General features: G+C 47.3%; 9 protein-coding genes across 9 annotated transcripts; 2 read left to right on the top strand and 7 right to left on the bottom strand.

The window, feature by feature from the left end:
- Positions 1–573: 573 nt before the first annotated feature.
- On the bottom strand, positions 574–1,788 carry N7481_006641 (M4 family metallopeptidase; the record flags this gene model as incomplete). Its single annotated transcript, XM_057265860.1, has 1 exon — positions 574–1,788. One exon carries the CDS (start codon positions 1,786–1,788, stop codon positions 574–576), a length of 1,215 nt encoding a protein of 404 aa, XP_057123580.1.
- Positions 1,789–3,490: 1,702 nt separating this feature from the next.
- N7481_006640 (DUF4387 domain-containing protein) lies at positions 3,491–4,657 on the bottom strand (the record flags this gene model as incomplete). Its single annotated transcript, XM_057265859.1, has 1 exon — positions 3,491–4,657. The coding sequence occupies one exon, from the start codon at positions 4,655–4,657 to the stop codon at positions 3,491–3,493; it is 1,167 nt and encodes a 388-aa protein (XP_057123579.1).
- A 477-nt stretch (positions 4,658–5,134) lies between these two features.
- Positions 5,135–5,482, bottom strand: N7481_006639 (uncharacterized protein; the record flags this gene model as incomplete). Its single annotated transcript, XM_057265858.1, has 1 exon — positions 5,135–5,482. The coding sequence occupies one exon, from the start codon at positions 5,480–5,482 to the stop codon at positions 5,135–5,137; it is 348 nt and encodes a 115-aa protein (XP_057123578.1).
- Positions 5,483–5,701: 219 nt separating this feature from the next.
- On the bottom strand, positions 5,702–8,921 carry N7481_006638 (uncharacterized protein; the record flags this gene model as incomplete). The annotated part of the gene is made up of 6 exons (XM_057265857.1): positions 5,702–6,674; positions 6,729–7,154; positions 7,216–7,461; positions 7,577–7,622; positions 7,683–7,761; positions 8,073–8,921. The coding sequence occupies 6 exons, from the start codon at positions 8,919–8,921 to the stop codon at positions 5,702–5,704; spliced, it is 2,619 nt and encodes an 872-aa protein (XP_057123577.1).
- A 431-nt stretch (positions 8,922–9,352) lies between these two features.
- N7481_006637 (uncharacterized protein) lies at positions 9,353–11,219 on the top strand (the record flags this gene model as incomplete). Its single annotated transcript, XM_057265856.1, has 8 exons — positions 9,353–9,526; positions 9,583–9,765; positions 9,827–9,935; positions 9,995–10,339; positions 10,658–10,769; positions 10,824–10,906; positions 10,964–11,137; positions 11,200–11,219. The coding sequence occupies 8 exons, from the start codon at positions 9,353–9,355 to the stop codon at positions 11,217–11,219; spliced, it is 1,200 nt and encodes a 399-aa protein (XP_057123576.1).
- A 2,052-nt stretch (positions 11,220–13,271) lies between these two features.
- N7481_006636 (uncharacterized protein) lies at positions 13,272–13,874 on the bottom strand (the record flags this gene model as incomplete). The annotated part of the gene is made up of 1 exon (XM_057265855.1): positions 13,272–13,874. The coding sequence occupies one exon, from the start codon at positions 13,872–13,874 to the stop codon at positions 13,272–13,274; it is 603 nt and encodes a 200-aa protein (XP_057123575.1).
- Positions 13,875–16,499: 2,625 nt separating this feature from the next.
- N7481_006635 (FYV10 family protein) lies at positions 16,500–17,899 on the top strand (the record flags this gene model as incomplete). The annotated part of the gene is made up of 4 exons (XM_057265854.1): positions 16,500–16,553; positions 16,621–17,160; positions 17,220–17,414; positions 17,468–17,899. The coding sequence occupies 4 exons, from the start codon at positions 16,500–16,502 to the stop codon at positions 17,897–17,899; spliced, it is 1,221 nt and encodes a 406-aa protein (XP_057123574.1).
- A 171-nt stretch (positions 17,900–18,070) lies between these two features.
- On the bottom strand, positions 18,071–19,693 carry N7481_006634 (25S rRNA (uracil2634-N3)-methyltransferase; the record flags this gene model as incomplete). The annotated part of the gene is made up of 2 exons (XM_057265853.1): positions 18,071–19,167; positions 19,420–19,693. 2 exons carry the CDS (start codon positions 19,691–19,693, stop codon positions 18,071–18,073), a joined length of 1,371 nt encoding a protein of 456 aa, XP_057123573.1.
- A 1,110-nt stretch (positions 19,694–20,803) lies between these two features.
- Positions 20,804–22,133, bottom strand: gmtA (GDP-mannose transporter; the record flags this gene model as incomplete). The annotated part of the gene is made up of 4 exons (XM_057265852.1): positions 20,804–21,246; positions 21,312–21,683; positions 21,745–21,832; positions 21,891–22,133. 4 exons carry the CDS (start codon positions 22,131–22,133, stop codon positions 20,804–20,806), a joined length of 1,146 nt encoding a protein of 381 aa, XP_057123572.1.
- Positions 22,134–22,671: the final 538 nt, after the last annotated feature.

The raw sequence follows: 22,671 nt of genomic DNA, 5'->3' as shown, positions 1-22,671 counted from the left end.
GTATGCCATTTAACGTGGATTACCCCCTACTCGCCATCCCCAAACACCATAGTTAAGGCAATAAATTACAGCTCAATATCTCAACAACACTTACTTTGTAATAGATTCCTGGATAAGATAGTATTATTTATAATATTTCTTTCTTAACTATGGTGTTTGAGGGATGGCGGGTAGGGGGTAATCCACGTTATCCTTAGTGCACTCATGTGAGTCAATCACTTAATTCGTCAAAATGCTCTACTAACAAAGGGATTCTAACTCTTGAGTTGAGTCACGAAAGGCGTTTTGCAGCCATGGAATGAACAAACTCACGATAAAATCCCCCGAGCCCGCGGTCAAAGCAACTTCGCACTTGTTTCCAGATTTTAGCTTCGTTTTAATCATTACCTATCATTTGGACTCATTGGATAAAGGCGGGAGACCCAACGGACTTTTGAATAATGCACATCGAGGTTATTGCAAAGTCAAATTTCATAAATATCAATCTTGGAACTAAACCTTCGAATTACAAGATCCACATTCGAATAATTAGACAGGAGATAAACCAGATAAGAAAAAGTCAAAGTTTGTCGTTCACAATTCATCTCTGCCCTCGTCGAATGGATATCCAACCTGCTTCCAAGCCTCTTTGATTTTATCCTCGTGGTCACCAGCATTCAGAATAGTAAGCTCAGCAAATTCCTTAAACGAAGCATTCTGTCTAAGCTTGCCACAAGTTAAAGCCTTGTACCAAATAGGCCCGGCAGTTTGCCAAGTGTAACCCCCAATCAATGTAGAAGCTAAGTAGAACGCATGATTAGGGATGCCGGAATTGATATGAACACCGCCCTGGTCTTCCGAGAGCGGAAGCTTCTGGAAGTTCTTCCAGTGACCCGGTTGGCGGTCTGATCCAACTCTTCTATCGTTGTAAGCTGTTCCCGGTGCTTTCATATCACGCAGTGCTCTGCCGTTGACACCTTTCGCCCAGATACCCTCTCCAATGAGCCAATCTGATTGCTCTGCAGTCTGTGGGTTGGCTGGGTCGTTTCCCCATTGCTTGATCATTATCCCGAAGACATCAGCAAGCGATTCATTTAGCGCACCACTCTGGAATGAGTAATCCAGCGGGCTCGTATACTCAACAACTCCATGGGTGAGCTCGTGACCGATGACGTCTAACTCATCGGTAAAGCCGTTAAAGAGAACCCCGTCCCCGTCGCCGAAAATCATTTCTTTACCGTCCCAAAATGCATTTTGGTACCCTTTACTATAGTGCACAAAGCCCTCAAGACTGAGACCTCGACCGTCGATTGAGTCCCGGTTGAAGAAATTAAAGTAAAAGTCGTAGGTTTTTTGAAATCCAATGTAGCATTCATTGGCATCGTAGCTTGGGTCTTGCTCCTTGGAAATAAGAGCGCCTCCTTCTTTAATCATGATTTTGCTGCGTGGTGGATTTTGCCTGTTGGTATGCTGCGCATCATAAACAGTGCGGTTCAAGTGGCGCAACGCTCCTGTGACTGCATGCTGCTTAGTATCGTGCGCCATAGTATGGAGGGATGAATTACGTTGCTCTTCTTTTGAGGCCTCACGGGCAATGGTTTCAAAGATGTAAGATGGAATTATACCTTCAAAGGTTGGGCGCTCCTGTTCCGCCAGGAGACTCTGCTTATGCTCAATACGGGTATTGTGCAATTCTTTTGTTTGGTCAATAGTAGACCGGCATGCATCCAGAACATGTTGTTGTGCCTCTCCTACGTCGAGAATATTTTGCAGAACATGTTCTGGTACAATGCAACAAACTGGAGCCATTCTGGTGACTTGTTTTGGTGCTTTGAGCATTTGATAACAGCGGAGGGGTAGGAACCTTCGCATTGTCCACGTATTACTTCCTAGCAATTTTTGTTTTGACAGACACAAGCCCTGCTTCTATAAAGGCAATTCGTAGTACGTTGTAATCAAGCCAGTGAATATCAGGTATCTCTTCGTGTCGTCATGATCAGCACCGAATCCTTTGGTTTCCCCAAAAACTTTCCAAAATGCGAATGTATGTCGGCTTCTATTGCCTAAATTACCTAACTTTTAGTACTATGTGATCAAATTAGTATTCTTCATATCAAAATCAGTCACCTGTGAGGGATAGACCATGTTCTGGAACTTCCTTCCGCTGCAAACGTACTCTATCCGACTGAACCTCTTTCAAATGCCGTAGATCGTAACGCCAAGGGCTTGGCGTTCTCCTGACAGACTATATCCGAATTATAGGTCAGCTCGTTCATAGAACGGGCTAGATAAAGCGATGTGAATTTTGACCGTGGAGATAGAAATGCCAAATGGGCGGAGTCTGGAGCCGAACCTGCCGTCCAAGCTTCAAGTGCCCCACCCATGGGTACGGGTTGACCCGCCCGTGGACCGATTCTGGTACCCAAATTGCTCGACGTTTACAGTATTATCATTCACGGATGAAATGATCAATGTGGCTTTAGGGATCCAAGACCGGAGGTGGCTCAGCGTCAGCGCTGTATAAAAGATCTGGATAACTTGAAGTGGCCACCCGTTCCGCGGATGATTATCGATTCGCAGACGACATCTACCTTATTATTGGTACTGTGCATCACCAAATCACTCATGCTTATGTCAAAGCAAACTTTGATTTTCAATTTGATTTCTTTGGGTAGCATTTGATCTTCTCCAACCATTGCGACAGGTTTTGGAACCTGGCAGCATCGCTCACACACCTTCCGCCTTCTCCCTCTTGAGCCCGCTCTCCTTTCCCCATCTTTTCCCCATACCCAAGCCTTCCTGTTCGCCCCTCTGTCATCCCACGGAACGCTGTGTCCGTGTTCGTGCCGTATAGAGTTAAGCTAGGAAGTCAAAGAAGCTCCTCCATTTCTATGGCATATACTATCTTTTGCGATTTTCATTCATTACCAGCGTCTGTGAAAAGCTGGTGCATCACTATCCATTAGACGCGCATGCTAATCAATTTTCGTAAAACCTTTATTGCATTTAAGGGGCTTGCGATGCGAATATGCGGCTGGGCGTAAATGTATTTTATAGTGATATGCAACCTTGGTTAGCTAACCTCACTTTCCAGATGACAATTGCGCCGCGAGCATTTAGGCTTCTCACTATTTCAGAGAGCAACACTGTATAAAAACGAACGCGAGGGACTTCAGCCAATGATTGGTGGCGATGGTATCGGGCGCTGTAACTGGTTACAAGTGAAGTCAACCCCAAGTCAGCCCATGCCTGGAAAGATCTGGCCCGGCCCAACACAACCATCCGTAAGGGCTGATGTTCGTATTTCAGCAGTCACTTGACTAGTAGTCCGATAGATGCCACGCTAGAAGTTATTCGCTACTTAGTCTGCTGATCCGAATTGCTACTTACATGGTCGAGAACAAAGTAAACCCATTAGTCAACGTCGACAGACAGAATATTAACTTAGACTTGCTTGCGTAGTGTAACGGTGATATTAAACAAAGGCAGATGGTTCTGAGACCCATGGACATCATTCTCCATGAATCCCCCCTGAAGCATTCGGCTTCCCATTTCTGCATCTGGGAATGGTCGCTTTGAACGCAAGCGCTTGATCAAAAAATCCACACCACACAATGCTATCAACAGAGATATCGTAGAGCTCTGCAATCTTCGCTGATGTGAGGTCCCCGGCCTCTTTAACCTGCTGATAAACCACTGCGGAGTCGAACATAACGTCAAGAGTAATCTCGAACGGTCCCGCGTTCTTGGAGCGAATCACCTTAGCGATCTCTCCCAGAGTAAATGTACCTGTTATCTGTCCCAGTGGCTTGGGATGTGAAGAATCAGTGGTGGGATTTATATTATGGCTCGCACCACAACCTCCGTGACTCGTTGAGTTGTGAAACGTTTCACGATCGATTCGGGGACCACTGCCTAAAAGACGTGTTTCCCATCGTGTGAGGCTCTTCGACCCATTTCCCTGGTCTCGCTGGCCTGTGGCATCCTGACTGATCTCTATCGCCTCTTCCTCCCCTTCCTCCATCTCTACCAAGTGATATATTGAGAACTCGGCGCATGCCCCCATCTCGACCTCCAACTTCCCACCTATTCCCATACCAAAATTTCCACTGTTTGCTTTCTGTCCTTCGTACGGTGCATGGACACATGCGATACGCGCGGATGATGTAACGCTATTTGCTAGAGCTTGGGTCTCAGCAAGTGCCTCTCCGACAATAAACACATCTCCTGTTGAGGTCCTTTCGTTCCTGTCGAGATCAAAACCATACACGTGGAAGTCAACCTCCCACTTTTCCCGAGTATGCGCATGCTTCTGTTTAACATATGCCTTTGCACGGTGAAGTAGCGATGGCAGCTGCCGGATGAGAATGGGATCACAGAAAGAACCCATGAAAATTCCTCGGTAACCGATCACCCTCGCCGCTTCGAATTTGATTGTATAGGGCAGCCCTTGGCTCTTGGACGAGACAAATTCGGAGCCGTACGTTCTAACACTGATACCATCAGAGAGCGATATGTACGTGGCGGTGTTGAGATCAAGATATCCCCCAGGCCCATGCAATATATCCGGTCTAGACTTCTCGTACAGAGCATGCGCTGCCACACTGGTCGGGGTACATCGCGATTCCGCGGCCAACGGTCGAATGTCAAAGGACCCATCAGCATACACAGTGACCATTGAGCTCGCACTTTTTGGGGTAGCGCATGCTCCCCCCGCATTCCATAAGCTTTCCCATATGGGTAAATCCACCGAGTACTGTTGATTTCAGACTAGACATATAGCCGGTTGACTTGCGAAGTGCATTGAAGGCGCAGAATGCGACGTAGGGACTCGGGTCATATGCTCTTCCTACGATGAGGATGTCGAAGTCTGGATGGGCGTTCATGGCTTGCACGAATGGCTCGGGCCCAATCTGTCCGACAATGCAGGGCGACTGCAAGATGTCTTGTTCGGTTAATTCGGGGACACATGTCCCGCACCCAGTAATCTTTCCGGCTACCAGCTTTTCGAGGAGCAGTTCATGCCGAGCTCCGCTGTAGATTGCGATTGTTTTCAAAGATCTAAGGTCCCTTGAGAAATCGACAAATCAGCTAGATGAAGCGAAAGCGTGAAGCGGAAATTCTTTTCCCTGATCAAGAGGAAATATAAAAGTTCTCACCTTTGATCGGGCGCCTCCAGAGTCTCCCGAATGATATCAAGAAACTCCTTGACATGCGCATCACTTCCATCTCCACCAGCAGAGCTGATTAGTAGCGGTACGCGGTATTTCTTGACGGCGCAAATCAACTGCCGCAAGTCTCGTTCGTAGGCTGATCGTGGACAGGTCATTGACCCTAAGGCCAACTTTGCAGGACCCGAATCAGTCGATCCAGAATCGAGGATAATCGCGGTCGGTGTGCCTGATTGCAAGGCAATCTCAAGGCCCTTCTCCAAATCCGGGGTGCTGAAGCCGTAACCCAGCATGCCGATAGGTGTGACAATGTGGCATAGTGGCTCACACATTGCCATCTGGTCGAGATTCAAGGATATGCGGTCGCGAACGTCGAATGCGCCAGTAAGTTGTGAAACAAGTTTGCTGATGAGTTAATCGTTCGATATTTATTGCTTTTATTTGCTGATACATGATTCATACTTATAGAAACGCCGCTGGCAAAGATGTAGCCGAAGCTTCGGCCCGGTAAGCGAAATTCGCTCCAGCACCCGAATTCGCCCTCAGAACAGCTAATTAGCTCCGAAATCCGTCATTGTTGCGGGGTTTGTGAGTATGCTATCCAGGTTTTCTAGCCACGCATTCCATTCTAGTAGATCATCCTCAAACAAGTTTGGTTCAAGGCCAGTCGGAAACTCTGACAGCTCGGGTGCCCAAGCGGGTGCCGGCTGTGCAGGTTGCGAAAAGGAAGAGAAAAGCTTGCTGCGTAACTGACCCGCCATCCACATTCCACTGGTGATCATGCTCGTTGGGGGTGTTGCATTGGCGGTTGGCTGTATCTCCGACAACATATCGGATCCTTGGACGTGGCGAGAGAGCAGGTCAATCACTCTCGCAACGCGTCCCGCTTCGTCTCTGGGTTCCCGCGACCAGCACACAAGTGTTTCATAGACCTTCTTGATGTGATTCCGCGCTAGACTTTTGTCTTCCGCAGACATTTCTTTATCAATGGCCACAACATTGATCAAATACATGCCAGCCATGATCAAGATTTGGAAGTAATACTTTGGAAAGAAGACGTCGATTGGTTCGGTAGAATTTGCCCGTATGTCTGCACTCACATTCGATGAGTGGCCAAAAGTGTTCGCGATTTCGATTGCCGTGTGGAATCCCATATACCACACAGCCTTTGACATGCCGCCGGTTTTTCGCTTTTGCGGGTCCAATGACAATTGGGATAGTAGAGGTAGAGTATATAAACGAAGGCGAGCTGCAAGACATCCGAGCTTAATCTTTGGGTGGATTTGATTTGGCATGCGAGCTTCTATTGAAGCTAGATCCCTTTCCAGCAGCTCTATAAAAGATTTCTGGGCGGAGGCTGCGGATGGATTGTTAAGGAGTGTGGCTGCCCTGGTCGCAAATTCCTGGATATCTAGAAGGGTTGAGAACTCCTTGGGCAAGCTAGATTGAACTGCATGTCTGATTTTGGGCATACTGTGCGAAACCGTTTCCATCGGAGATGGTAGAGCAAGAGCTGCAGAAATTCTAAAGGTCATCAGCATGTAATAGCCAAAATTGAATTGAGTATGGAGAGCTTACTCGGTGCTCACTGCAAAACAACCCAGCCAGGTCTTTTGTCGTAGACTCTCGTCAATTAACAAGGGGTTTGACCCGGGCCAGTTTGTTTGGGAGTCAACGGATGTAAGTTTCAAATTGGCAGCAACAGCCAATCCAATGTACTCCCAGCTTGGGTCATCCTGCTGCTTCGCGACCGGGAACGGCCAAAGACATAAAATTAACAGTGCCTGGACTGTGTATATGCAGCGAATAGAGCTGACTAGATACTCCGAGAGAAGTCGTTTAAATTGTATCTGAAGAGGCCCAAAGTAGCTCGAATGATGGTGGTGCTTGCTGGTCGCAGTTATAATAATTGTCCAAAATAAAATTTGACTATCCCTCCAGATAAGGTCGATTGGCTTTGTGAGGTCGAGGATAGGCAGATGATCCAGATAGTGGTCAGCGAAACTTATGAAAACATTAGCGTTCTGTATTTTGGACAGATACTGATTTAAGAGCCGGAACTTACTGCTCAAAAAGTGCCAGAATTGTAGCTTCGTCAAGGCAAACGCCTCCGATTTCTCTGGGGGTGGGTATTTGCGAGGTTATTTTCTCGATGACCGAGGCTTCCTGTTGGATATCTGAAGCTCCATTATATGTAGAACCCGCACCTTCTGGCAAGGCCGCATCTAGAGGTGAATGGGAAGGCGTTGTTCCCGCTTCATGTACTAAACTTCGTAGCCTTTCGTTTTCCTTCGCAACCTTCTCCAGTGACCTGGCATGGCATGATCAGCGAAATGTAGACAGAGGCAAGTTTGGTAATTCCTACCCGCGAACAGGCTGCCGTTTGAACTTAGGATCGAACTTGCAATTGATATCCTGCTTCGTACATCGAGTACAGGGCGCGGGAAAGCAATGCATAGCATCGCACCTCAGCTAGGCACGGGAAATGTGAGCTTGTCGTATCCAACAAGTGTGGGGCTATGGGCCACGCACCTTGACTTGCCGACACGCCGTACACGCCATCGATGTACGCTTGGGGGGCGCATTCCCTCTGCCTTGTGCTCGCGTGCTCCTGTCCATTTAAAACGCGGGTGGCTCTTAGAGCTGCCAATCATAGGTCTGGGTCTTTATGTAGCAGCTCAGGTGGCGGGGTGGTTGTTGATGAGAGAGGAATGAGGATCAGCAGACGACGTCGCGATGGTACGCCGGTCTTGGCACTGGCAGCGACGGGGATGGCAACTGCAATTTTCTACACTTTTTTCATGGACTCGTTTAAGTTCTTATATGGCAGACTCTGCAACCTATTCCACAGGTTTGATTTTTCTATTTCTTAATGGCGGCTTGAATCAATGGCTCAATGAAACATAAGATAGACGGGCGAACCTGCACTGCTTCATGTGCGATGCCTGAAACAATGTCCAGCTGGCTATAGATTCCATCGGTTTTCCATGATCTACGAAGTTCTTTCAGAGTTTGCAATCGCCCATGCTCCATTCGAGATAGCGTTGTAGTCTCTGATTGCTTCTTTAGTTCCTTCTTTTGAAGACTCTCTAACCAACTCCAGAATGCTTCGCCCCCGTGCACCTTGTTGTCCTCCGAGCCAACCACCAACTGAATCGGGACTTTTCGAATGTTGCCAGGATCCACCTTTAGATCGAACAATGTCTTCGTGTTTGCTACACCTTCAGGCCAATCTTTCGAAAGATCCAACGCGGTTACTCTGCCCGGCGCTCCCACGCTGACAGCAGCTAGGCGTTCAGGATAGAGGTAGAGAAATCTGTGAGCAAATTGGCCACCGCCAGAGAACCCCTGAAGGAAAATTTTGTCTGTCGCAATCCCAGGCCAGCGAGCTGCAACTTCATCAAGGATTCCCAATAGTGCCTGATCAGACCGAAGCGAGGATGAGTGCAACATTTTGTACGAATCCAAATCGTTTGGACCATCTAAACCAGCAGGAAACAGCGGGGCGAGAATTGCACACGGCATACGATCCGCAAAAGACACCATTTCATCTTCGTAGAGAGTGTCCCATTTCCTGCCTGTGCCATGAATCCAGACGAGCAAGGGGAGCTTGGTCGGGTTGGGATCGGCATCGTATCGGGTCGGAGGTATGTAAAGCGCGTAGGAAACGCGTGGATCGCAGGCCAAGGCCCTCAGTGGAACATGGCCCACCATCAAACAGGCCTTGAGGAATTTCTTCGGGACATCGCTTGTCGACAAAGCTCTATCCATGTTTGCATAAACACTTAGGCCACTTTGAAGATTTCAATTTGGGGGCACTGCCACGATCGTCAGTAGAGGTTTGGCGGAATATGTACTTTCGGGGTCGTGAAGCGAAGTTCGCTTCGCTTGCCGAAATTCGGCCTACACGATAACCACGGTGCGAATCTTCAAACAAGCGTCGTTCTGCCGAGGCAGAGTTTATGCTTCAAGCTAACGAATCGCTTTTTCTTCGCTTCCTTTGCCGATTTTCGCTTGTGTATTGTGGGTCTTTACCCCAGGCTTGGGCGCTGTTAGTTACAAGGCATCCGAGTCCACAAGATGTACTTCGAATCCACTATCGCTTCTTATAAGTATGGAAATTCCGGCACCCCGGACATAATGCCAGCCATACCATTGAGAGAACATACCTTTACGAAGAAAGGGAAAAAGATCAGCTCAGGATGCCACCGAACAGCACCGACGCCAAAAATGCCGACGAGATCCAAGTTGCATTTTCCCACGAAGAGCTACACTCCGATGACAGCTTATCCCCGAGACTACTTTCTAAATTGAAATGGAAGCTGGACCTTTTTATTCTACCTATCATATCGATTGTTTACTTCTTTGCACAAATGGTACACATGTCATGGTTTTATACACTACTGGATACTGATCCGGTCGCAAATTGCAGGGTAGATCAGATCTCGCCAACGCCAAAGTTGCAGGCCTCTCAGATGAGCTGAAACTTTCTCCTCGAGACTATTCGGATGCGGCAACCGTACTACTCGTGGCCTATATCGTTTTCCAGCTACCGGGCACGCTCTTGATCAAACAGATTGGGTCAGCGAGACAGTTTTCAGGGGCCATGATCATCGTGAGAATCCAACTCTTCTCTCGCACGATCAAGGTCATCGTCTAATTTTCTTTAAAACTAGTGGGGTGCAATCACTGCGTCTACAGTCGCCATTCACAACAAAGGCGAGCTCTTTGCCTTGCGCTTTCTTATCGGAGCAGCTGAGGCATTCGTCCAAGGCGGAGTATTCTGTCAGTTCCACATGCTTTACCATCGTGGTAACCAACGTACTGATCCTTCCGTTCTTTAGATTTGTCTTTTTGGTATCAGTATGACGAGCTTGCCACGCGTGGAGCTATCTTCTATTCCATGAGCACGTTGGCGGGTGCCTTCAACGGTTTGATAGCGTACGGTATCGAGAAGGATATGGATGGGATTCGGGGCTGGAGAGCTTGGCGTTGGATATTTCTAATTGAAGGACTTATGCCTTGCGTGGCGGCATTCTTCGTGTTATTTCTACTTCCCAACAGCCCAGAAACCCTACGATTCGGCTTTACGGCGGAGGAAAAAGCGTTGGTAGTACGACGCAGCCGTCGCGCGCATAACACCTCTGAGGCGAGACTTGAACTAAAGAAGATTCCATTGGTGCTACTCAGTATACATTTCTGGCTCTTGCTTGGCATTGCTTGCTGTGGCCATTTCTGCGTCGGGTCGATTTCCAACTTTCTTCCCGCAATTATTCAGGTGTCTGGTTCCGATCTTCTACCAAGAGTGTATTAATATCTCACAATCATATAGGGCTTTGGATACACCTCGACGAACACTCAGCTGTTTTCGGTCATAGTATACGCCTGCGCCTGTGTCGGTGTATTGTTCTGGGCTAAGGTAGCTGATCGAACAAACGCTCGAGGTCTAACAATGGCAGCATCAACATGTGGAGCGATCGTGGGCTACTCACTACTCCTTGGGTTAGAAAATGATAAAGCCAGATTTGGCGCAACCTGCTTTGTGGCATTCTCAGTGTACCCGAGTGTTGTTCTCCAGCTTTCCTGGGCGGCCATGAGCTTTGTCGGCTACACACGAAGGTAAACTCGAATTGAGTAGCAATGCGAAGTTACTGCTAATGTAAGATTGAACAGGGGCTCTTCATTAGCCTTTACCAACATATTCTCCCAAATTTTCGCAATCTGCGGAACACAGGCCTACAGCGACCCGCCATACTGTAAGTAAATCTTTGCAGTCCCTCAATGATTCGATCTGAAATCCTCCCTATCAACAGATCGGAAAGGAAACGCGTCAGCCCTCGGACTGTCATGCGTTTCCCTTGTGCTTTCATTGGGTCTACGATGGTATTTCAGCGCTGTCAATAAGAAAAAGGCTACTGAGCAGTTTTCGGAGTACGCTTGCTCTCAGCGACGAAAGGGCCTAGAAGAGCTGGGAGACAAGCATCCGGGTAAGTCCAATAGCATAGACTTCTACCCCTTATACGCCGATTTGCTGAACATTTACCCACAGACTTCTTCTATACAACATAGTTAAATTCAAACCCGCAGTATGGTCCTCTGCTTCCGATTTGGTGACTGGGTCAGTGCGGAGAGGAGGGGGGGGTTATCAAAAAACCTGGAAATGCGAAAATGGTTCATACAATATGTAAACTTATTAAATCTAAAAGTAGCGGTCTGGCCGTAAGTGGGGCCCGAAGTACCCAAGGACCACTCACTGTACACGCTGTCACCCTCTATGAGCTCTCTACGCTTAAGATTTTCAGTTTTGACGATATAAGCCCAGTATATAACTTACGTCTTGCTAGAAGGGGTATTTGATACTGACCTGTCATAGCGGGTCATGTTGACATTGAATTCAAAAAATCCGAGCACTTATAGTTAATGATGATCTAAACGACCTTTTCTCGAATAATTGGAAATCAAGTTATTTCTTCAGAAATTCTGTCGGACCTGCAGTGGGAATTAAAATTCTAGGTATGGAGAAATCGATGCACGTACACTGTCCGCCTCGTATATCAGATCATCTGTGGAGCCAGATTGGAATTATTGCTTCGTATTACAGATACCCAGTCAGTATTGCCCCTTACTATCATCCATATTTATATAAGCACTCGGCTGTTTAAATCTTGTTATATTACACATGCAGCGCTGATCCACGCGAATGCGAATCCAATGGACTGACCAGGGGGTGTACAAGTGTCATAGTATCATGCACTTGTCCTCTACGCGAATATTGTGATGTATACGGAGTAGAAGGTGATGTTCTCACTGAATTCACATATATCTAAGCAAGGAGTGCTTCGCAGCCTTTTTCTGCCTAAGAAAAAGCGAGTCACAATCTTTTTAGTTCACCGAGGTAAAAATCTCATGACAAGTCTATTTGACTACGAAAGACGGCGGCGTTGGGATCATGATTAAACAACATACAGGATATAAACCCTTCACTTGAACACGTGGTCGCATATTTTTAAGCAATAATCTTGAAGTTCTGGTCAAAATTTGCTTTGTGATACGTAAAATGTTGTTAGAGAAACTTCCGGCAGCGTACGCTGGCTCTTCTCTTTATAATTACACCAAATCAGGTTGGTGATATCTTGAGCATGTACATATTCATTAAATTCAGAGCCATATAGGCCGTTTAGTTCCTTCCATCTTCTACTAAGCCTTTGGAATCTTCGCGTGCTCTCATGATTATCTCCAGCAGAATTGTCCAACTTGTGGTTTCTTCGAATACTCGGCATGGATATTGGCATTCTTTATTTCAGGATAACATACCTCCGTGTAACAGTAGTTTACGCAACCTCGCCACAATTGACCCGGAATTTGAAAAAAACCCCAATGCCGTGCTTGAGATCCAGGAAAGAGGCATTCTCTATCGATCAGCTTTTGATCAAATACGATTCCTATAGGAGTCATGGCTCTGAAGTGACTGATCCCTTCTCACGTTCCGTGTTGATCAGAAGTTATCTGATTCTTGCTTAAGTCTGTATCCAAGAGTTATTAGGTGAGAAAGGTGAGTGTATAATAGACGGGGGTGAGAAGCAGGGTGATTGTGGGTGAGCGCGAGTGAGTGTGGGTGATCCACATTGGCCCCCTAAGGTGAGCCATCCAACAGAAGTTATCATTGGCTATATTCACCTATCTCACGAGGTCCGGGAAGGGATGGTTCTGTGATAGATTGGGGAGCCTGTCTTTCCTTTCTTCTTTTCCCAAATTTAAGTTTATACGACGCTGCTGTTTTCTACATCTAATCATGTTTTCTTCTACAGTGATCTTACCACTACAGCAGTAAACGGCTTTACATTTGGCTGCATACAAGGTTCTATAATATCTGAGTATTAAGCTGCAAGATATAAATCCACTCGTATATTAATTCAGTAAAAACGAACTACTTCGACAACAATAAGTTCAGAGTGTATGGACCATGTTCTGTAGTAGTCTAGAACTTGGCAATCTGGCCCCAACAGACTGATTCAAAGGAGAGCAATTAAGTCATCGCGTTCCATCCCTATTCGGCACTGTACCTTTCCACTTCCAAGATGTGGGATAACACCACATGTGACGTCTTGATCAATCTCACTACTAATATTCGTAGTCATTTCTGTAGTCCTTGTCGTGGTCCTTGTCGTGGTCCTTGTCGTGGTCCTTGTCATGGTCCTTGTCATGGTCCTTGTCGTGGTCCTTGTCGTGGTCCTTGGCGTGGTCCCAGTCATAGTCCTTGCCCTGGCGCTTGTCGTAGTGATTGTAATAGCCTTTGTCAAGGTGCTTATCATCATCCTTGTCATGGTCCCAATCATGGTCCTTGTCGTGGTCCCAATCATGGTCCCTGTCATGGTCCTTGTTGTGGTCCCAATCATGGTCCTTGTCGTGGTCCTTCTTGTGGTCCCAGTCGTAGTTCTGGTTCTGGCGCTTGTCGTAGTTCTTGTAATAGCCTATGTCATAGTCCTTGTCATGGTCCTTGTCATGGTCCTTGTCATGGTCTTTGTCATGGTCTTTGTCATGGTCTTTGTCATGGTCCTTGTCGTGGTCCTCGTCGTGATCCTTGTCGTGATCCTTGTAGTAGCCCTCGTTGTGGGCTTTGTCATGATATCCATCACGAGCAAGATGGGTACCATGGCCCTCAATTGGACTAGCAATGACGCCTATGGCGAGGATAGAAGTGATCAGCGCGGTGGAAAGACGCATTTTGTTTGATTGAAGTATAATTGTATGAAGTTTCACACAGATATCTGAGATAACAGTAGCAAAGATATATTGGAGCTGGGGCTGCAACAAATTGTAAAATCAGATGAGCTGCACTTTACAGCGGTTTCCTCTGGGGGTTCTAACACCATTTTATATGCATTATCACCATTAGGTAGTACAGTGACTCAGCTTTAACTAAGGGAATAATCAAGATGAGGTTGTGACAATGATAGAAGCAAGTAGGGGTAGGAATGACACATTCCACCACAATTAATGCAGTTGTAAGCAGACTTTGCTTTCTAAAGATCATTCTAACTTGGAATTGATACTACTAGCATATGACGAGCCAAATAGGAACGTGTGGTCCTTCAAAGGCTTGTGAGAAATGCCTTAGGAATGTAGAGTGTATTTGGTCAGCAGGCAAAATGAGAAATGTGGAAGAAACAGCTTGATGATAGTGTATTCAGATTGGACAACAGATACAATAGTTTAGTGGGGCTAAAATAGTTATAGAAAATTCTCCATTAAGTACTGTCACGTTAGCTTACATTTAATCCCTCGGTTCTAACTTTTAACATTTTCTGGGACGGCCTGTACACTGCATTTTTCTAAAGCATAGGAACAAATAGCGCAATTTACAAGTGAGTGGTGCCCCTCGCGTATTCTTGCCTGAAGTTGGCATACTATTTATTTAAGTATACTAACTTATTCAGCCACCAAGTGACGATAGAATATTGACAGTTTTTGGAGAATAAATTGCTCTATATAGCCATTTAAGCATTGGCCCATGCCAGGGCACTAGCGAAGCATGTGATATGGGGAGGGGTAAAGAAGGGTCGCGAATTCTGGTTCTATCCGCCAATCATAATTCAACGCTCTGCCTCTTTTACTGTATGAACAAGTCGTTGGCTTGCTAGGGGATAAGGTGCCGACAGCGATACGCGTGTAGCTCTGGCTAAACCGTATTATTGATTTTTTTTTACCCTCATGAGTTAACTGATTGGTGTTTTTTCCCACAGCTGGTGTCGCAGTATCCACCAAATAAACAAACCCGTAACACAGTTTTCGCCCCAAGGAACGACACAATCTACTCATGGGAGCTTTTAGACCTCTAGGAATCATGGTAACATGCCAAGGGCAGCGAATCTTTCTTGGGAACCTTATTATGGGTCCTGAGGCCAGGGATGATTCTAGGAGCCCATCTTTGTTGCGGGGAGCCTCGACGCGCAGGTGGATATCTCTTGATATTCGATTTCAGTATCTAGACCCGAGCCACAGGATTGGTCACGAGGGCCGCAATGTATCTTCCCTCATCTAGTAAGAGGCTGTTCTGTCGTACTTTCATACTTTCATACTGCTGAAATTAACAATGCCTCAGTTAGACCTGTGCATGGGATTCCCACTTACGTAAGCCCCATAAGCCCATAGGAATGGGATAGGACTAAAGGTTATGCCCATTCCCATGGGAGTACGCTAACTATATACAGCTAGCGTATACTATTTATCTAACCTACATAATGAAAGATGGGAATGCTCGCTGGCAGTCTGCTGTGGCAGACGGGTCGATTGCAAGAGGACAAAACCACCACACTCGCAGAGTGCAGGAGAGTAGTAGACAAAGCGTGACGCTATCGAGATGCGACTAATAAGGCATTCGAGTCTTCATGGACATGCGATATAAGAGTTGTCCAAACTAACAAGCGGTATTAGGAAACGATATCGGTGCTAAGTTTCGGTGCAATTTTCGGGTGTCCATACTTTTCAAACCGCCGGCGGTAGGCACATCGTGTCCCATGTTTCTGACGGATATATTAGATACCTTCCAACCCACTCGACTGCACTCTGATTTATGAAGAAAATATCCGTAAGATAGTGTTCAATCTAGCAGACAAGAAACAAGAAGATAGGCAGGGGCCTGTCCTACACGTCCCGGTGAGCTCGGAACAAAGAAAGTGACTTCATCCTGACTCAGCAACGCATCGGGAACTTAGCGATGTGGGTGATATAAGAGGTGCAAATAGACACGAACTCAAATTTTATGTTAAGGATCGACCGGTTTGAAAATTGCTGGTTATCGTCACTGGGCTGATGTCAAAAGAACACACGGCCTAAAGCCCGCTGGGGCCCACGGGGGGGAGCTGTCTGTGAACTAGGTCTAGGCTAATGGTGGATAGTAGGAGTATAGAGAGAAGACATAGGGATATAAGAAGAGAAGGAGATGTCTGATTATCTGCTTCGGCAAGCAGTGTGTTTTTATATTATGTAGGTCCATAGTCATGCTGCTATTTTATACCCTGTACTAGCCTATTCTCCCCATTACAATAGGTAGTTATCTCCGCTATTTCCATAAACCACCTGGAAACTGGCAGAAGCCAACGAAATAAATTCCAAAATACTCAATCTACTGTTATAATGTTTCTTAGTGAACAGTCATTATTTTCCAAAGCGTTCTGCATTTCCATCACCTCATTAGCTGCTGATTGCATGACGATCTCGTGACCCGAGACGTGCTCCGTGCTCCGGTCTCCACTCTCCGCATTCCCCTCCGTCATCACCGCATCTTCTCCTCACTTGAAAAGAACACCACACAAGGCAGATACAGCAGCAGTCTCGCTCATAACCAGCATGGCAGCAGAGCTAACTTCGATCAAGCTCAACCCAGAGAGCCATATCATCTTGGTGGGTGGCAGCATATCGCAAAGAGCGCCGAAATCGGAATCGGAAGCTAACTACACTGTCTGAACAGGACCAACCACTCCTCCGCCTCCCCAACGACTTAGCACGAAGAAACTTCAAGTCCGTTCAAAGATCCGTCGAACGAGAGAAAGAATATGTCATCCCAGCTCTTAAAGAAGCGGCCAACGCCTCCCTATCCAACACCCAAACGCCTGACCAGACGCTTGCCGCCCTCGATGCGATGCTCTCTCGCATGCAGGGCCTGAAACGGAAAATGCAGAGCTTACAGGAAGAAGAAAAGAGGATACAGAATCAGTCACGCAAACGTATCCAGCATCTAGAGGCCCTGCATAAGATTCCGAGCTTGGCGGATGTTAAATATGATCAGTGGTCTCGGGTAAGACTGGATCGGTTACTGGTGGATCATATGCTGCGGTCGGGATATTCGGAGAGTGCGAAGCAACTAGCGCAAGAGCGGGATATTGAAGATCTGGTCGATTTGGGTGTTTTTACACAGTGCCAGCGGATTGTCGAGTGTCTACGCCAAGGAGAGACCAAAGAGGCGCTCCAGTGGTGCGGTGAGAACAAAGCCGCGCTGAAGAAAAGCCAGGTATGGAAAACCACCTCACTTATAGATCTTGGACGGGCATACTGATTCGTTTGATGCAGCATAATCTGGAATTCGAACTGCGCTTGCAGCAGTACATCGAGCTGGTCCGGTCGCGCGATCAAACAAAGAAAATCGAGGCCATTGCTCATGCAAAAAGATATTTGGTCACAAACCAAGACACACAGAATAAAGAAATTATGCGAGCAGCAGGAATGCTTGTGATTACCCCGGATACTCGAGCGGAGCCATATAAGGTCGGTTATTTGTCCCGAAGAATTGGGAGCATACAAGGACTAACGTTTAGCAGACCCTATTTTCAACAGACCGTTGGAAGTTTCTGTCAGACCTCTTCATAAAGACTCACCATGAGCTGCTTTCCTTGCCATCGCAGCCATTGTTGCATATTGCTTTGTCCGCCGGACTGTCTGCGTTGAAGACACCACTTTGCCACTCTGCCTACACCTCCTCGAGCTCCAACTCAGCATCCACAGCTACCTCCGTTTGTCCAATATGCTCGACAGAGTTGAACGACCTAGCACGTAAGATGCCATACGCGCATCATTCCAAGAGTTACGTTGAAGGTGACTCGATCGTGCTGCCCAACGGTCGAGTGTACAGCAAGTCTCGTTTGCTGGATATCAGCAAACAGGTAGGCTCTGTCGAGGATGGGAAAGTGAAGGATCCAACAACGGGTGAGGTTTTCCCAGAGAGCGACATGAAGAAAGTGTATATATTGTGAAGGGATATGGGTATAATGAACGCAAACTCAATGAAACTCATTCGGGCGGGATCCGAATATTTGAATATCAATACTACTACTTATTCCTGGTATCTGCTAGCTGCTTCAATCAAAACCACTGATAAAATATGCAGAAGATAAATCCACTCCAGCGCTAGGTTTTCGACCCAATTACTCGCTATCACTCGAGTCATCTCTCGCCCTCTTCGTCTTTCCGCCCTTAGTCTCCTTCTTCTTCACGCCCTTGGGAACCTCCTTCCTCACTTCGAAAACATACATCCTCGCATTCCGATCCTCCCCACGCCATCCACCCCGCTGACCATCCTTCCCCTCAACCTCCCCCAAAGTCCGCGCATGCGAGTACCCCTCATACGAAGACCAAGGAAACCGGAAACTAGTAACAACCTGCAATCCCGCATGCCGCGCCAGATCCTTAATATTCCAAAGCGTATACGGCTCCGCTTCAAAAAGCGAAACGAGAATTTGACCCGGTCCTGTCCGGGTTGCTTTGCCGGTAGTCTGGACATCTTCACCTGCACCTGCACCTGCACCTTCACCCTCGCCAGCATCGTCATCATCGTCATCAGAAAACTCCTCCTCATCATCCTCCTCATCGCCAGATTCCCACTCATCATCCGAACCAGCCGGTTCCGGCGCCGTCGAAAGAAGAGGAACACAAGCCTTAAAGAACGAAACAAGAAGTTCCTGATTCGCTCTAACTTGCCGATTAACATCTGTCGACAGACCACCCACATGCGGGAAATTGAAGCAAATCACATCCCAAGGTCCGCTGTTAGCTACCGGCGTCGGAGTAGTCGGTTGCATCTTCATCCTGGCGGCATATGCTTGACCGCCATTCTGAGCATCCTGTCGTGCGGCTTCCTGCTGCTCTTCCTTTTGTTGCTGCTGATGTTGCTGTTGGTGGAGTTTCCAGGCGGGGGTTTTGCGCTCGCGGCGTGAGAAACCTGTTTTTATCTCTTTGCCTCCGCCGCCTTGGGTGCCTAGTTTGCGGGCATCTATGGAGAAGAGAACCTTTGGTCCGGATTTGGAGGAGCGTTGATGCGCTGAGTCTCCCCCTTCTCCTCCTTGCTTCTCTTTGTCCTCTGGTTCAGTGGTGGACGTGGATTTGGATGATGAGAGGATTTCTTGGATATGCGAATCCGCTTGTGGGTATTTGGTGTAGAGTGTTTCTTTGGAATCGTAGCATGTCGCGCAGAGTTTGCGGCATTTGTATTGCTTTGCCAGGGATCGGGCGAATGAGAAATCACCTGTAGTTGATGTTTAGTATGAGCTTCCTTTTTTGAGTGACCGTTTCCCTGTCACCTTGCCAAGGTGGGTGGGTGCCATTTCTAATAAAATACAAAAGGCAAGAATTCGATCTGTTCATCACATTTACTCGGTATCCAATGGAAAAATTGAGATAATCCAACCCAACCAAGCAAGTTCATGAAGGCAAAAAGAAAAGAAAAGAAATTGCCAATTCCAAAGAGAAACCAACGAAAAGAAAAGGAATCACGTACCCTCTCCAACCAACAAAATCCGATCTCCCCTTAAAAACGGCACGATGGGCCTTTGATTCTGCTGCAAGGCCTGCAGCTTCTGCGGTCCACTTCCACTTCCACTTCCAGTCCCAGTGCCTTGAACAGAATTCTGTTTTCCACCTTTCTGCTGAGCAGAGGTGGGCGCGCCTTTCCCTTTTCCTTGTCCAGCACCCTGGCCCTGAGCTTGACCCTGTTTAGGGCCACCAGGACGATTAGCCCGGGGAGAAGGGCCCTTCTGCTTCTTGCGGGGCATGGCGATATTTTTATTGGCAGTGGTTGTAGTTTTATATGTGGTATAGCGTATTTGATGTATAGATTGGGTTGTTGGTGGGTGTTAGGCTGAGTATTGTGAAAGTTGAGGTTCAGGTTGAAAATAATGTCGGCCAATCAAAGTTCCGAACGGGAAGAGTTCGAGTTGTCTATCGATAGCTACAATTGGCTGGCAAAGTGAAACACTACGGAATTGGTATACAGGTTTAAATATTTGGGTAATTATAACGGGATTTATTCGGTAGAATATTTCGAGAAAACTCCCGAGGTCATGAATAAAAGGAGAATTCGTTGTTGAATGATTTGACTGCGAATATCAGCATTGATAGATCAGCCCCAGCGGAGACAAATCCGGTCCAATCGGTTCCGCAAGCGGAAACCACCAAGAATACACTTAGAAATTATATCTAGATGCTGAATACATCCAAAGGAACATAATTGACAACATAAAAAAGTTAGTAATAGATAGTAAAAGGGGAAGTGAAATTTGCGAGGATTTTCATAGGAGGATCCAGTGAATTTATTTCCATTCAACTACCCAGCTGGCCAGCACAAGGAAAACTTGAAACACAAAACCCTATATTAAATGCCTATGAATAAAAGACAGTAAAGACATATCTCAAAAGCACACTCTATTGCTTTACTCCAAGCAGACCTATATACATCGAACATGAGAGGGGGGGGAAACCAGGCTATGCCCGCATGAAGAGGGGGGGGGACGAGAAAGAAAAAAAGAACAGAGGCAGAAAAATTACTATATCATACTGCAAACCAAGATGGAAAGCCCTTTCCCCAGATGAAGGAAGACAAGAATGTAGAAGCCACCAACACCGGAAAGAGAAAGAGACAACAAAAAAAGGATACAGTATCGAATTGTAGAGTGCATCGACGGGCTGCAATGAAACGTGAGTCATACAAATGCAATAAATGCTCCCCCGCGTCGCATCATGACAGATGAAGGGGATTGGTTTTCCCTGCCTTTCCAATGGGTAAAACCAGATTGGAAGGGGGGTGGGGTGGGATTGGAGGGGGAGGTTGGTTAAAGCCGAGTTTCTTTCCCGTTTTTTTAATAATTGAGATCAAGGTGGAGTATTTAGGAGCGCAGGGAGTCGCGCATGCTCTGGCTACTGGCGCTGACCAGAGGGTTGGAGGTGGGGAGGATACCGATCTTGGGCTTGGCGTTCTGCTTGATCTTGGCCACGGCATAGACGATACCGGAAACAAAGCCGACGCAGATGGCGGAGACACTGGGGAAAGTGCAAGGGGCGTCGAAGAAGATGAGACCAGACAGAGCAATAGGGAGCTTGTTCAGAGCGCCGACCATGGAGTAGGTGGTGGACGAGGTAACGCGCACGCACCAGGCGGAGGCGTAGGAGATGAAGACAGTAGAGGCACCGGACAGGATCATGGCGACCATAATGCCGTTACGGTTGGCCTCGGGGAAATTGCGGGCCAGGTTGGCAGAAGACCAGTCTTCGAGGAGGAGGGTGGCGACGAGCAGGACGGGGATAGACAGAAAGTTGTTGTAGAACATGGCTGTGAAGGGTTAGTGGGTTGGGGGCGAAAAAAAAAAAAACCAAAGGAACAAGTAGGGGACATACTGTCAAAGTCCTTGAAGTTGGTAAGCTTAATGCGCTTGCGCATGCCCAGAACATAGGACGAGGTGCACAGGCAGTTGATCAGCATCCACAGATAACCGGCATTAAGGGTGGAGACCGCGCTGGAGGTGTCGCCGTTGCTCTCAACGGCGTGCTTGATATCAGCCCAGGCGGCAATGAGGGAACTGAACACCATCAGGCCGAAGGAGAAGAGAGTCAAGGCAGTAACCGAACCACCGAACCAGAGGACCTCGCCGTAAGCGATCAGGATGATGGTCAGGTTCTTGAAGATGGTGTAGACGGGGATGGAGAGGAACTGGAGGGCCTTGGAGCCGGTGTAGATCATGCCGATCAAAAGAAGGGTGATGGGGAACCCTAACAAGATAATTATACGTTAGGTACAAGCGACAACCGTTGATGAATCAGAGGGACTTACACTTCTTCGCCTCATCGGTGTTGAAGTCACGGTAGGTGATGAGACCCATGGACTTGCATGTTTGGATGGCAGTAATGCAGACAAGCGACTGGACATATTAGTATTGGGCAATCACCGACACGGGCCTTCTTTGACAGCAAACGTACCTGAACCATGAGCAGAAGGAAGTTGAGGTTGAAGTCCAGACCCGACAAGACATACTTGTTCATCACGGTCATCAGAATGGAGGCACCACAGTAGGCCAGAACAGGCAGGGCAGGGTGGCCTGCGACCGGATTGGGAGGGGCAGCACGGGGCAGAGGCGACGGCGCCGCCTCGAACTCCTTGTTGCCCTTGTCAAGTTTGTCCATCTCGACAGTGTAGTCGTCGGTCTTCTTATCGTCAGCCATGGCGGAGGGTTCGGATTGGCGTGTGAACGGGAAGGGAGTGATGAGAAGTCGAAGACCGAAAGTCAATAGTCGAGAGTCGAGGGTCGAGAGAAGACGTCGACGTGCGCAGACAAAGCGAGAGACAGTGGAAAGTTGGAATAAACTGGACAGGCTGGAAGTATCGAAGTACACGACGCGCAAGAGAAACGCCGCGAGAGGAACTTTTGGAGATTATGTCAGCAGATAGGGGGCTGAGTCAGCCCTATACAGGAGGGTAATTACATTCTTATTTTAATTTCTCAACTACACTTGAGTACTACTAGTATAACTATTATGGTAAATAGATTATAGACAGTACAAGCGCTGAAAATACTCAGAATTATCCAATTACCTAGTACTTTCACCCCACATCAATTGCCGAATAATTGTATAATTGTCCAAACGGGAGATCACCCCCTGATAAACGGTGACCCGAACCCGAGTATACGCCGCACCGCAGACCATATCCCACCATCACAACTACCACCACCACCACCACCCACTTTCACCACTACTCAAT

Source organism: Penicillium waksmanii (assembly GCF_028829765.1).
Source record: "Penicillium waksmanii strain IBT 27052 chromosome Unknown utg000005l:1.0-5232799.0:1.0-5237142.0, whole genome shotgun sequence".
NCBI classification, from domain to species: domain Eukaryota; kingdom Fungi; phylum Ascomycota; class Eurotiomycetes; order Eurotiales; family Aspergillaceae; genus Penicillium; species Penicillium waksmanii.
Note: the sequence above shows the minus strand (reverse complement) of the source record. Positions and strands in the feature narration are given on the sequence as shown.